The following is a 12,714-nucleotide window of genomic DNA, read 5'->3' as shown; positions in this document are numbered from 1 at the left end:
GTCGACATGACCAATGGTCAAACACCCTTCTGTGTGCTGTTCATGAGCCAGAAACAGCAGCCAACTCTAAACACTGCTTAAGGACTCATATATCCCACAAGATTTATCACACTGTCATGCTGATTATTGATATTTAACTGCATGTTTTGTTGATGGCTTCTCTGTATTTTCTGATGTCGTTCTTTGTATTTTTGGTTTTAAACATTAATATACTTTATTTTAAAAAAGCTTACTGTGTTTTACATAAACCACTTAGGGATCTTGCATATTAAGTGGTATAAAAATACTACTGATGATTATCTGCCCTCCAAAATCCCAGTCCTTAGGCATGGCCTGGGCAAGTGCACCAACATCCATCCTCCCAGCTGACTAGGCTACCTCAAGTACTGCTAATATATAACATTCATATGCCACTTTTAAGGCATAAAGAGATTTACAATTTCTGTAAATTTTAGCCCTAATAATAATAATAATAATTTATTTATACCCTGCCCTTCCCGGTTCAAAAACCAGGCTCAGGGCGGCTAACAACAAATTTAAAACACTTTAAAACAATTATAAAAGCAGCATAAAATACAGCATAAAAACATGAATAACCATAAAATTCAAAAATCAATTAGATAATCCCCAGGGCTAGCTAGCTGAATTGGTCCTACTTGGGCCAGCGAGGAGACATGGGGAGAATTAGCTGTGGGATCCCAGAGCGGGTAATCTTCATAAAAAGTGGAGATGGAGGGAAGAGAAGGGAAATAAAAGATCAGGCTGAATTCAAATTAAAGGCCAGGTGGAATAGCTCTGTCTTACAGGCCCGACGGAAGGAGGTTAAAAGAAGCAGCAGTTTGGTCACCATGATTTCAGAGACGGGACGGGGACGAGGCCTCCTGTCAACTCCCCACCCTCTGGCTCATGCCATTGTTCCAGCACCCAAAGACACCAACCCAGGCAGATGATGGCTAGAAGGAGCCAGCCATGCTAGCCAGCTACAGCCTTGGCTCTTGCTGCCTCTTTGTGCTCCGCCTCCCAGCCCTGCCCTCAGCCCAGCAGGGCTTTTCTGCTCCACTCCCCAGCTGACAACAGCCCTGCCTGTTCCTCCCACTGGAAGCATCCCACATCCTGCAGCACCGGCCGCACAGCTGCTCCAGCGGAGGGCCTACCATAATGAGTCTCTGCGCCAGCCGGGTCCTGGCGAAGAAGTAGATCACCCGCAGGCGCTTGGGCAGGCGCAGGTTCCTGAAGGAGGAGGGCTGCAGGGTGATGGTGTGCGGGGTGGCAGGCCGCACGGCGGGCTGCCGCTCATACCGCTGGGATCGGCTCGCCGGCTTGGTGGAGGAGGGCATGCAGGCTTCAGCCGGGAGGCGCCTGTTCAGATCCGCAAGCTGCCAAGAGAGGGAAAGTGGTGGGGTCAGAAACAGAAAGACAACAGCAAACTTAACCATCATCATAATAATAAATATTATTTATACCCCACCCTCCCTGGCCAGAGCTGGGCTCAGGGCGGCTAACACCAATAAAATCACAGTAAAAACATAATGGGGGGAAAGGGGGGGGGGAGAAACAATTTAAAATACAAGTTAAAATGCAATTTAAAATGCAGCCTCATTTTAAAGTAGCTGATAAATCAAGACCATAAGGGGACAGAAACATAAGGGTCAGACTGAGGCCAAACCAAAGGCCAGGCGGAACAGCTCCATTTTGCAGGCCCTGCGGAAAGATGTCAAATCCCGCAGGGCCCTAGTCTCTTGTGACAGAGCGTTCCACCATGTCGGGGCCAGTACTGAAAAGCCCCTGGCCCTAGTTGAAACTAATCTAACCTCCTTGAGGCTTGGGACCTCCAAAGTGTTGTTATTTGTGGACCTTAAGGTCCTCCGCAGGGCATATTAGGAGAGGTGGTCCCATAGGTACGTGGCCTGAAACACAGGGTTGCCAGAGAAGCTGGCCATTGGCGTCCCACACTGCGGCACACAGAATCCCGAATCTGTGTTCAGCGAATTGCCTCCAATGACAAGTGCCAGTTTAAGTCATCCATGTACAGCTGACTTGAACCTCTGTATTCAGAAGTGCCTGATCTTGTAATCCCTGCTCCTCTCAGCTCATAAGACACCCAGCCAAGCACACAAGGGTTAGCCCACCCCCCTTTGACTCCGTAAACTCATCCCCGGTGCCCCCTCCCCTACAAAAAGCATTTTTCAGAACATTTTGCACAAGCAAACAAGGAAGATAACAACACAAGAAAATTCAAAACAGTGGCAATGATTTGCACGTTTTTTCAAAATCCAATTATAATTACCTAGTTCACTTCATTTGACGGTATTGATAAACCTGATTCAGTGATGGTCGGATAGTCATTTATACTTCCAGCACCCCCTGCCTCCCCTCTAGAGAATCCCACGACCCCCTCTGGGAACCACTGCAAGTAATAAACAATTATGTTGTACAAGCTTCCGTAGACATCAGAAGGCAGCCCAGTATCAGGAGGCTTTTAATGTCTGATGTATTGTGTGTGTGTGTGTGTCTGTGTGTGTGTGTGTTTTTAATATTTTGTTGGAACCAACCAGAGTGGCTGGGACAACCCTGTCAGATGGGCAGGGCACAAGTGAATAATAATTACTATTACTGCCTTCTTTTACCTCCATGCGGCGGATGTCAATGGACAGGACGGTGGTGAAGAAGAGCATCTGGAGGAAGAAGTCAGACACCAAGCCCACCACAGCAAAAAGGCAGAATTCCTGCAAGGCACAAGAGAGGAGGGTGTTTGTTAGCTGCTGTACTAAGCTCCCAGCAGGGAGAGTCACCCCAGAGCAGGCAGCAAATGCAGATCTTTGTGCAGCAAGAAACAGTGTGCAGCTGGGAGCTGGCTATGCCAGACATGACTCAGCAGTTCTCACTCAACAACAGGAGCAGCAGTTCCAGGTTTTTTTTTCTTTAATATAATTTTTATTCATTTTCTCATTAAACAATATTTTCACTTTACATCACCAATCCAATCTTTCCGCACTCTGCCGAGCGCAAGACTTCCTTCCCCAAACCCCCTTCAACAAGCTTTCTATTACAAATCTGTATCTTGCATTTATAACTTAAAGTCCACGTCGTAGGAATCATTTCAGTCCTGCTAGTGTCTTCAAACTTTCGCAATGATTATTAACATAATCGATAAATTTACTCCAGTCTCTCTGGAATTTTGAGTCCTCCTGGTTCCTGATTCTGAAAGTCAGTTTTGCCAGTTCTACATAGTCCATCATTTTCGTCTGCCACTCCGCAATCGTTGGTATTTCCTGTAATTTCCACTTTGGGGCTAATAAAGTTATTGCCGCAACTGTGGCGTACAAAAATAGTCTCTGGTCCGCTTTCGCAATTTCTTCCCCCATCAACCCCAGCAAAAATGCTTCCGTTTTTGGGGGGAAGGTGTATTTAGGATCTGTTTCAGGATCCGTGCTGCCCAGTGCAGGGAGCAGGGAGGAGGTAAGGGTATGTGTGAACATGTGCGTTCCCACATCTCTTGATACAAGGGGTCACCTATTTGAGGGACCAATTCTACCTCCAGAGAGCTGAGTAGGCTAAACCCAGGGGGTAATGAGGTACATGTCCTTAGCCAAAGAGTGCAGCACCAGACCTCAAGCGAACGGGGCGAGGGTCAAAAGCACATGAAGCCTGCGACAACTTGGCTCCCTATTGCCAGGATTCCTTGGACTCTGTGACAAGCACACAGAGCATTATCTCTTATGCGTCCTTCACGTTCAGGGCCACAGATAAGGGGCAGACAAGCAGACCTGTTCCAGGCACCATTATTGCAAAGATGCAGAAATCAGGGCTGGAAGGTTTGGATTTCAGCCACCAGAATCTGCCGCCATTCTGCTGCTACAGCACAGGAGGCATAAAGGTTCTGCCTATCAGCTCTTCCTATCAGCTCAAAATACGCTTTCTGTCCCATCCAAAGGATCTTAACGATATTTAATCTATGAACTGTGGAGAAGGGAACAGAGACAAGCAACCCTTTCAGGCCACGACAAGCTTCCAAGAGGAAGTCCCGCCAGGAACAGACCCAGTTCAGGGAGTGGACTATTATGAAGCAGCCTTCAACAGGCTGCGGGCCTTACAATGGTAGTGACGGAAAGCAATCCCTGAGACATATGCAAGTCTCAACACACTGAGCGGCTTTCAATGTAAAATGTGAGTTACATTATGGGAGGGCTGTTTCAAGCCCTGCAAGAAGCTGTTGCAGGAGAGGGACTGTGAGCAACGTCATAGGGACCAAGGAGAACTCCCTTGTTATGTTTTGCTATGGGATGCTGGCTGTTGTTTATGTAATCTTGTTATATTTACAGTACTGAAACATGGTTGTTTTGTTTTTTGCATGTTACTACATTTGCTATTGTGTCATTTTGGTCTGTTGTTATGAAATCGCTTTTGCACTGTTTGGTTTTGAAACGCGTTCCCCTTTTCTTTGTTGTAAGCTGCTTTGAGCACAATTTTTTGGGAGGGAAAGTGGCATATGGATGAATGAATGAAATGCCACACTCACCCCTATCTGAACTGCATCTAGAGCAGCCTTTCTCAACCAGAGGGTCCCCAGATGTTGTTGAACTACAACTCCCATCACCCCTAGCTAACAAGGCCAGAGCTCAGGGATGATGGGAGTTGTAGTCCAACAACATCTGGGGACCCACAGATTGATGTTTGATACATTACTGTATTTTAATATTCTGTTGGAAGCTGCCCAGAGTGGCTGGGGAAACCCAGCCAGATGGGCAGGGTATAAATAAAAATTATTATTATTATTATTTCCAAGGATGCTCTGCAGGTGGTGGGGAATTGCCAGGCTAAACCAACCCCCCACCCCACCCCACCCCAAGAAGCCAAGCAGGGCTTCTGCCCCATGGGAACCCACCAAGTACCTGGATAGCTGGGACGAAGGTGAAGTAGCCAATCAGAATGATCCCCAGCTCTGTAGCCATGTTCTTCATAATTGACCAACTCTCGTTGCTCAAACCTGGGGAAAAGGGACAAATGCAGACGTACGGTTAAGGTGGGTGATTGGAGGCTGGGGGCCTGCTTGACCTGCAGCGACTGCCCAACGCACAAACATTTTAAGAGGGCAGTGGCATTGATTTACAACAGGGGAGACTTGTTGGCCTAGGGGGCCAGGTCTTTATCTCCCCTGCCACTTGGTCCAACTTTGGTAGCTGGGTGGGACCACCCACTCGCCAATCATCTAATGTAACAATGTCAAATGTAAAATTAAATGTAAAATTTAAAATTTTAAAAGATGATGCTGTTAAGGTGCTACACTCAATATGCCAGCAAGTTTGGAAAACTCAGCAGTGGCCAGAGGACTGGAGATGATCAGTCTACATCCCAATCCCAAAGAAGGGCAGTGCTAAAGAATGCTCCAACTACCGCACAATTGCACTCATTTCACACGCTAGCAAGGTTATGCTTAAAATTCTACAAGGAAGGCTCAAGCAGTATGTGGACCGAGAACTCCCAGAAGTGCAAGCTGGATTTAGAAGAGGCAGAGGAACCAGAGACCAAATTGCAAACATGCGCTGGATTATGGAGAAAGCTAGAGAGTTCCAGAAAGACATCTACTTCTGCTTCATTGACTATGCAAGAGCCTTTGACTGTGTCGACCACAGCAAACTATGGCAAGTTCTTAAAGAAATGGGAGTGCCTGATCACCTCATCTGTCTCCTGAGAAATCTCTATGTGGAAGAAATATCAACAACCTCAGATATGCAGGTGACACAACCTTGATGGCAGAAAGTGAGGAGGAATTAAAGAACCTTTTACTGAGGGTGAAAGAGGAGAGCGCAAAATATGGTCTGAAGCTCAACATCAAAAAAACCAAGATCATGGCCACTGGTCCCATCACCTCCTGGCAAATAGAAGGGGAAGAAATGGAGGCAGTGAGAGATTTTACTTTCTTGGGCTCCATGATCACTGCAGATGGTGACAGCAGCCACGAAATTAAGAGACGCCTGCTTCTTGGGAGGAAAGCAATGACCAACCTAGACAGCATCTTAAAAAGTAGAGACATCACCTTGCCAACAAAGGTCCGTATAGTTAAAGCTCTGGTTTTCCCAGTAGTGATGTATGGAAGTGAGAGCTGGACCATGAAGAAGGCTGATTGCTGAAGAATTGATGCTTTTGAATTATGGTGCTGGAGGAGACTCTTGAGAGTTCCATGGACTGCAAGAAGATCAAACCTCTCCATTCTGAAGGAAATCAGCCCTGAGTGCTCATTGGAAGGACAGATCGTGAAGCTGAGGCTCCAATACTTTGGCCACCTCAGGAGAAGAGAAGACTCCCTGGAAAAGACCCTGATGTTGGGAAAGATGGAGGGCACAAGGAGAAGGGGACGACAGAGGACGAGATGGTTGGATAGTGTCTTTGAAGCTACAAACATGAGTCTGCACAAACTGCGGGAGGCAGTGGAAGACAGGAGTGCCTGGCATGCTCTGGTCCATGGGGTCACGAAGAGTCGGACACGACTAAACGACTAACAATGTCATGTGAGTGGCAGTCACCAAGAAGGACTGAACCCCCTGCGCAACAGCTGCTTTTTGCAGGAGAAGCAGCTGTGTGTCTTAAGCGCTCCACAGCAAGCATCACATATGGAGACAGGTGAGTGTAGTTTGAGGAAACCGCCTCAGAAGCCAAATGAGGCCTGGCATTGGTCCGCAGGACAGAGGCTCCCCACCCCTTCTTCAAAATGACAAAAATTATTAACAGAACAAAAGTCATACGCAACATGTAAAAATCAAAGGGTTGCTGAACTCCCAAAGTTCAAAGTGCTCTTCTGGAGGGACAGGTAACTTCACACTTCAGTTTCGTGCCTCTGTTGTCAGGAACCAGCCAGCATACTTGACACGTAAGGGGAAGCTGGAGAAGTGGCTGGAGAATGCAACTGGCTTTGCTACTTTTGAGACATTTGGTGCTCCTGGGTCAACTACACTACTAAAATTCAATGAGAGGAGGAACAGTTCCTTACTTGGTTTTGTGCAAATTGTTACCTTCACTGAAAGTGAAGCAGCAATTTACTACCTCCACTGATAGTGTGTCCCTGCCAGTTGCTGGAAACTACAGGAGGGGAGTTTACTCTTGTGCAACTTGGCCTGATCCAGCGGGCTCTTTTTAGGACATACGGTATTAAAATAAGCTTAAATCAACCTCTACACACACACACGACAAAGATATCAAACTGCTTGCTTTGTAATTGGGTCTCCTGTGCTCCTTAGCTATGCATATTGAGACTGGATTGCAAAGCAGGATTGCTAGGTTCCTCCTGTATTTCCTAATGAGTGTCATGCAGTAATCTCGGTGTGTTTAATCTGGTGTCAATTGAGCAACAGGCTTCCGTCTGTCATGGGGCCTGTCCCCCAGGGTGCTCTGACCCACGCCAATATACTCCCCCGTGCCTTTTAAGACCCAGAGTGACTGCTGGAGCATGGATTGCCACAGAGGAAAGATCACAGCTCAGCAACAGAGGGATTACTTTGCAAGCACTGATCTCAGGTGCCAGGTGTGGGAAAGACCTTGTCAAGCCACTGCCGATCAGAACAGATTGGGAGCCAGTGTAGCATAGTGGTTAAGAGCGGTAGTCTCATAATCTGGGGAACCGGGTTCGCGTCTCCGCTCCTCCACATGCAGCTGCTGGGTGACCTTGGGCTAGTCACACTTCTCTGAAGTCTCTCGGCCTCACTCACCTCACAGAGTGTTTGTTGTGGAGGAGGAAGGGAAAGGAGATTGTTAGCCGCTTTGAGACTCCTTAAGGGGAGTGAAAGGTGGGATATCAAGTCTCTCCCCCCCCCCAAAAAAACCAGACCAGAGATGGGCCAATGGTCTGGCAGAACTTGCCATCTTCGTTCCACGTACCTTGCGCAATCCTCAACTTCACTTCCAGGTCGACGGGCGTGGAAACGACAGATTTCGTGAGGACCAGCACATTCTCTAGGCCAATCACTACCACCAGGTAAGGGAAAATCTCCCTGGAGGAAAAACGGAGGGTAAACATATAGAAAGTGGAATTGCCTGGCCTAAGTAACCGGAGCAAGTCTCATTCTCAGAAGGGAATGGCTGAAGCTCACTGGGTGGCCTTTTTTTTATATATATAAAATTTTTATTGGCTTTTCAACATATATTATAAGACATTACAAACAACAAACACAAACAAACGAACATATAAACATGTATAATTTCATAAATTTTTTTCTTGTACCCAATTTCAACAACTTCCCCATGCCTCCCTTTTCTGCATCCCTGTTTTAAAATTTTTCAGCAACCCCTGATCTAAATAACTTATAAATTCCTTTCTTTAACCCTTTTCTTTCCTCTTGTCCAATCATTTATCGCTGCAAATCTGCTATGCTTTACCCATGACATTTTAACACTCACTAATTTTGCACTCTCACTGGGTGGCCTTGGGCAGATCACTATCTCCCAGCCGAACCGACCTCACGGGGTTGTTGTGGGGATTAAATGAGAAGTGGGGGGACCACCTTGAGCTCTGGGGGTGGGGTGGGGGAGGTAGGCAGTAGAGAATGAGGTCAAACAATCCTTTAAAAGATTGTGTAGTAGTAGTAGTAGTAATAAATAATAATAATAATAATAATAATTTTATATGCCACCCATCTGGCTGGGTGCATGTAGTCCATCAAACATTAAAAGCTTCCCTAAACAGGGCTGCCTTCAGATGTCTTCTAAAAGTCTGGTAGTTGTTTATTTCTTTGACATCTGATGGGAGGGCGGGTGCCGCTACAGATACAGCCCTCTGCCTGGTTCCCTGTAACTTGGCTTCTCACAGTGACATAACCACCAGAAGGCCCTTGGCGCTGGACCTCAGTGTCCAGGCAGAATGTTGGGGGTGGAGACTCTCCTTCAGGTCTACTGGACCAAGGCCATTTAGGGCTTTCAAGGTCAGCACCAACACTTTGAATTGTGCTGGGAAACGTACTGGGAGCCAATGTAGGTTTTTCAAGACCGGTGTTATGTGGTCTTGGCGGCCGCTCGCCAGTTTCCAGCCTAGCTGCCGCATTATGGATTAGTTGTAGTTTCTGGGTCACCTGCAAAGGTAGCCCCACATAGAGCGCATTGCAGTAGTCCAAGCGGAAGATAACTAGAGCATGCGCCACTCTGGCGAGGCAGTCCACAGGCAGATAGGGTCTCAGCCTGCGTACCAGATGGAGCTGGTAAACAGCTGCCCTGGACACAGAATTGACCTACGCCTCCATGGACAGCTGCGAGTCCAAAATGACTCCCAGGATGTGCACCTGGTCCTTCAGGGGTACAGTTAGGGGGGCTATTGGAAAATAGGAGCTACTGGAAAATAAATATCTTTAGGAAGGCAGGCAATACTATTTACTATGAACACATCTGACAAAGCATACTTCAGGTGCCGGCATTTACCATTCCCCCACATTCAACAAGAAGAGCAAACAAGGCAGCTGGGGTCTCAGATCAACTTGGCATGGATCCAAAGTGACCGTCCAGTTAAGGGAAGCCTGGCTCTCCTATCAGAGACAGCGGTGTTATGGTGCTACAAGGGGAAGGTCACGGGGAGAGATGTGGTAATGCTCTTCTGTGTTTGCGTGGGAAGGTGATGCAAGACTCCGACAAAGGGCAGGAGGGGGAAAGGAAAGACTGAGTGCATCTCAAGGCCCCCCAAGAGAGATACTGGTCCCTAATTCCTGGGCGCGTGGGTGGGGGTCATCCTCTTCCCATCAACTCTTAGCTTTGTGTGATAAATAGCAAATCCATGGGGCAGAATATGTTAAACTTGATGAAATGATTTCTGCTGCTTTCTAACGTTGTGATGCATGATGAAGCTAATCACCCCAGCCATGGGAGCTAGAAAATTGCTCTACAAAAAAACTGCTCCACGGGGGCTAGAAAATTTCAAATGCTAAAACATGGGAGACTGAAGAAGGTAGTAAATGGGCTTCTTGGTACAGAATCCACATTCAACAGTTTGCAGGTGTAAATGCTGAAGGAATTATATCCTGGGTAATATATTGTATTTGATATTAAAGTTCTGTGATCTACAAGATCTGGTTGTCCTGTGTCTGCATAAAAGCTAGCTCTGGCCTGTAGGAAATTATTTATACAGGATGCAATTTTTGTCAAGCACACAAGGTTTAAAACATCTGGATTTATACCGGAGAGCTACCTTGTTACAAGAGGTTATTCTGTGGCTTCCAAAGATTAGTGTTGTTTTGGCGAGAGCCAGTGGAGCTACTGGTTTCTATTGGGACATTTTCTGGCAAAAAATGTCAGGTTAGAACAGGGGCTTCTATCAATTTATGACCTGTCTCTTAATCTTAATCTGGTAGCCATTGGGGTGTGTTTGTTCTAATAATGTGTCCACCTCTGAGCCAATTCACCTGCCAGAAAGACACAGGTAAAATCCCAGTTCTGATTCATGTTTGGTGTAGATGAAGGTGTTTGCAAATGAATTTGTTGTACTCATATTGTGCATTTTTAGGTATCCACCTAACGGAGCTCATCTCAGCAGAAGGATAATACAGTTTGCTCAGGCAGGTATGAGACATTGTTTGGAAAGGAGGTCATTAATATGGCAGGTATAGGGAGGAACTAAAGGAGAACAGCAGCTCTTTTGCAACCATCTTAGAATCATAGAATCATAGAGTTGGAAGAGACCACAAGGGCCATCGAGTCCAACCCCCTGCCAAGCAGGAAACACCATCAGAGCACTCCTGACATATGGTTGTCAAGCCTCTGCTTAAAGACCTCCAAAGAAGGAGACTCCACCACACTCCTTGGCAGCAAATTCCACTGTCAAACAGCTCTTACTGTCAGGAAGTTCTTCCGAATGTTTAGGTGGAATCTTAACCAGCTCCTGCCAGTTAGATTAATTTAGATGCTTACCCTCCATTGAGCGTAGGTGTCAGGCCGAAGAGTGTGCACAATCCAACCGACATGAGCAGAGAACTCAGGACCGTCACAACCGCAGCCAGAGCCAAGCCCCATTTTGATTTCACCATGTCAATCTTCCCTGAGGGAGAGAAAGCAAAGCCTCCAGAACCATCGGATGAAAGTAAGACACAGGAACAAAGCCGTGGAGGCAGGACACATGCATTCGCTAACCAGACCATGGGAAAGGCAGAAAAGGTGCCATCCACAGATTGATGTGCAAATGGGTCTGCATGTCTCTCTCAACTCACAACACAATCCATCACTCTAAAATGAGGTTCACACCAGGGTGTGCAAAAGCAGCACCTTGAAGGATGGGACACAACAAGAAATGTCACCTATCCCAAAACCCCAAAACAGTGTTTCTGTTTCTTAAGGTTCCAGAAAGCGTCTCTGTCTCTCACACACAATACCAAGTGCAGTGGTACCTCTGGTTACGTGTTTAATTTGTTCCGGAGGTCCGTTCTTAACCTGAAACTGTTCTTAACCTGAAGCACCACTTTAGCTAATGGGGCCTCCCGCTGCCGCCGTGCGATTTCTGTTCTCACCCTGAAGCAAAGTTCTTAACCCGAGGTACTATTTCTGGGTTAGTGGAGTCTGTAACCTGAAGCGTATGTAACCTGAAGTGTATATAACCCGGGGTGCCACTGTACTGCTCTGGCTATTAAATAAAGGGTGCTGCATTTATTACCCTTTCCCCCCAGCAAAGTCAGTCTGCTCAGAGACACAACTCTAAAGGCTCTGTGCCTCTCTATTGCTGTATTAAAACCAGGGGTGGGGGGCAGCACACACGGTCCCTTGAGCCCCCCTCCTCGCAATGCCCTAATCTGCCCTTTACACTTACGCGTAGAGAAGTAGATGTAGGCAAAGAGGATGATGTAGGTGGTCACAAGGGGAATGAGCTCAGCGATGCCGATCTCTTCCTTGAAGTGGACGTGGGTGATGTGCTCTTCCCGCAGGGTGCAGTTGGGGCTGGGGTGCAGCGCCTTGAGGCGGGAGCGGAGGCTGGCGAGGAACCTGCCGTGGAAAGCACAGGGGCAACTCACAGCTCCTACAAAGCACATGCATGCAGTGCTCCTTGTCTTAAAAGAGAAAAACCAACTTTCACATAAGTTACAGGGCACACAGCAAAGCTGCCCTATTTTTGTAACCTGTGTAGCAGCCGTAAGAGGCTCGGTGTTTCACAACCACGGCTACTATTCTAATCCACTAGTTCTGAATTGTGCCTCAGTATTTGCATAGGCAAAGGAAGGTTTTGCATATAGGCTTTGCCAGTGTGTCGAGCGTAAAAAGAGATGTTAACATGACATTTTGACATGCGATCATTCAGGGGAGAAAACGACATGGATTTAACAATCCCTGTTAGGAAAACATGCTAAAGGCAGCCTTGAGAAAACGAAATACAGTCCTGGAGTATGAACAACACATGGAATAAGGGAGAAGCATTTTCCGAAGCTGTAGGCGACTGTTTCATCATCTTCTGGATGAAATCGCGAAATACCTGGAATCATAGCGCTGAAGACCCAGGGTAATGGTGTAGGTTACCACTCGCTTCCGGTTATATAGGTTCACCCCGCTGTACTTCCCTGGGACTCCGAACAGCAGGTCTGAGGAAAGAAGAGGGACGCATGAGGTTTCAAAGTCGCACAACCGGGAAGCAAATGAGGCTCCCCAAGCTTAATGAAGACTATCACACACTGCTCTGGTTGCCACATCCCCAAAAAGAAACAATACAACAGAGCTGGGAAAGGCATCAAAAAGGGCAATTAAATCAAGCTAGGAACTGTA

General features: G+C 47.0%; 1 protein-coding gene across 1 annotated transcript in view; it reads right to left on the bottom strand.

Moving 5' to 3' along the window:
• The window catches only part of SCAP (SREBF chaperone), a 67,064-nt gene that overhangs the window by 28,033 nt on the left and 26,317 nt on the right, over nt 1-12,714 (bottom strand). The window contains exons 6-12 of the mRNA XM_053359309.1: nt 12,428-12,533; nt 11,771-11,943; nt 10,882-11,008; nt 7,873-7,985; nt 4,893-4,987; nt 2,628-2,726; nt 1,155-1,376 (exon numbers count right to left, since the gene is read on the bottom strand). Of these exons, the coding sequence (XP_053215284.1) occupies nt 1,155-1,376; nt 2,628-2,726; nt 4,893-4,987; nt 7,873-7,985; nt 10,882-11,008; nt 11,771-11,943; nt 12,428-12,533 (935 nt within the window). The remainder of the gene's footprint in view (nt 1-1,154; nt 1,377-2,627; nt 2,727-4,892; nt 4,988-7,872; nt 7,986-10,881; nt 11,009-11,770; nt 11,944-12,427; nt 12,534-12,714) is intronic.

Source organism: Podarcis raffonei, chromosome 12 (assembly GCF_027172205.1).
Source record: "Podarcis raffonei isolate rPodRaf1 chromosome 12, rPodRaf1.pri, whole genome shotgun sequence".
Lineage (NCBI taxonomy): Eukaryota > Metazoa > Chordata > Lepidosauria > Squamata > Lacertidae > Podarcis > Podarcis raffonei.
The sequence above is the reverse complement of the archived record's forward strand: the minus strand, read 5'-3'. Positions and strand labels throughout refer to the sequence as shown.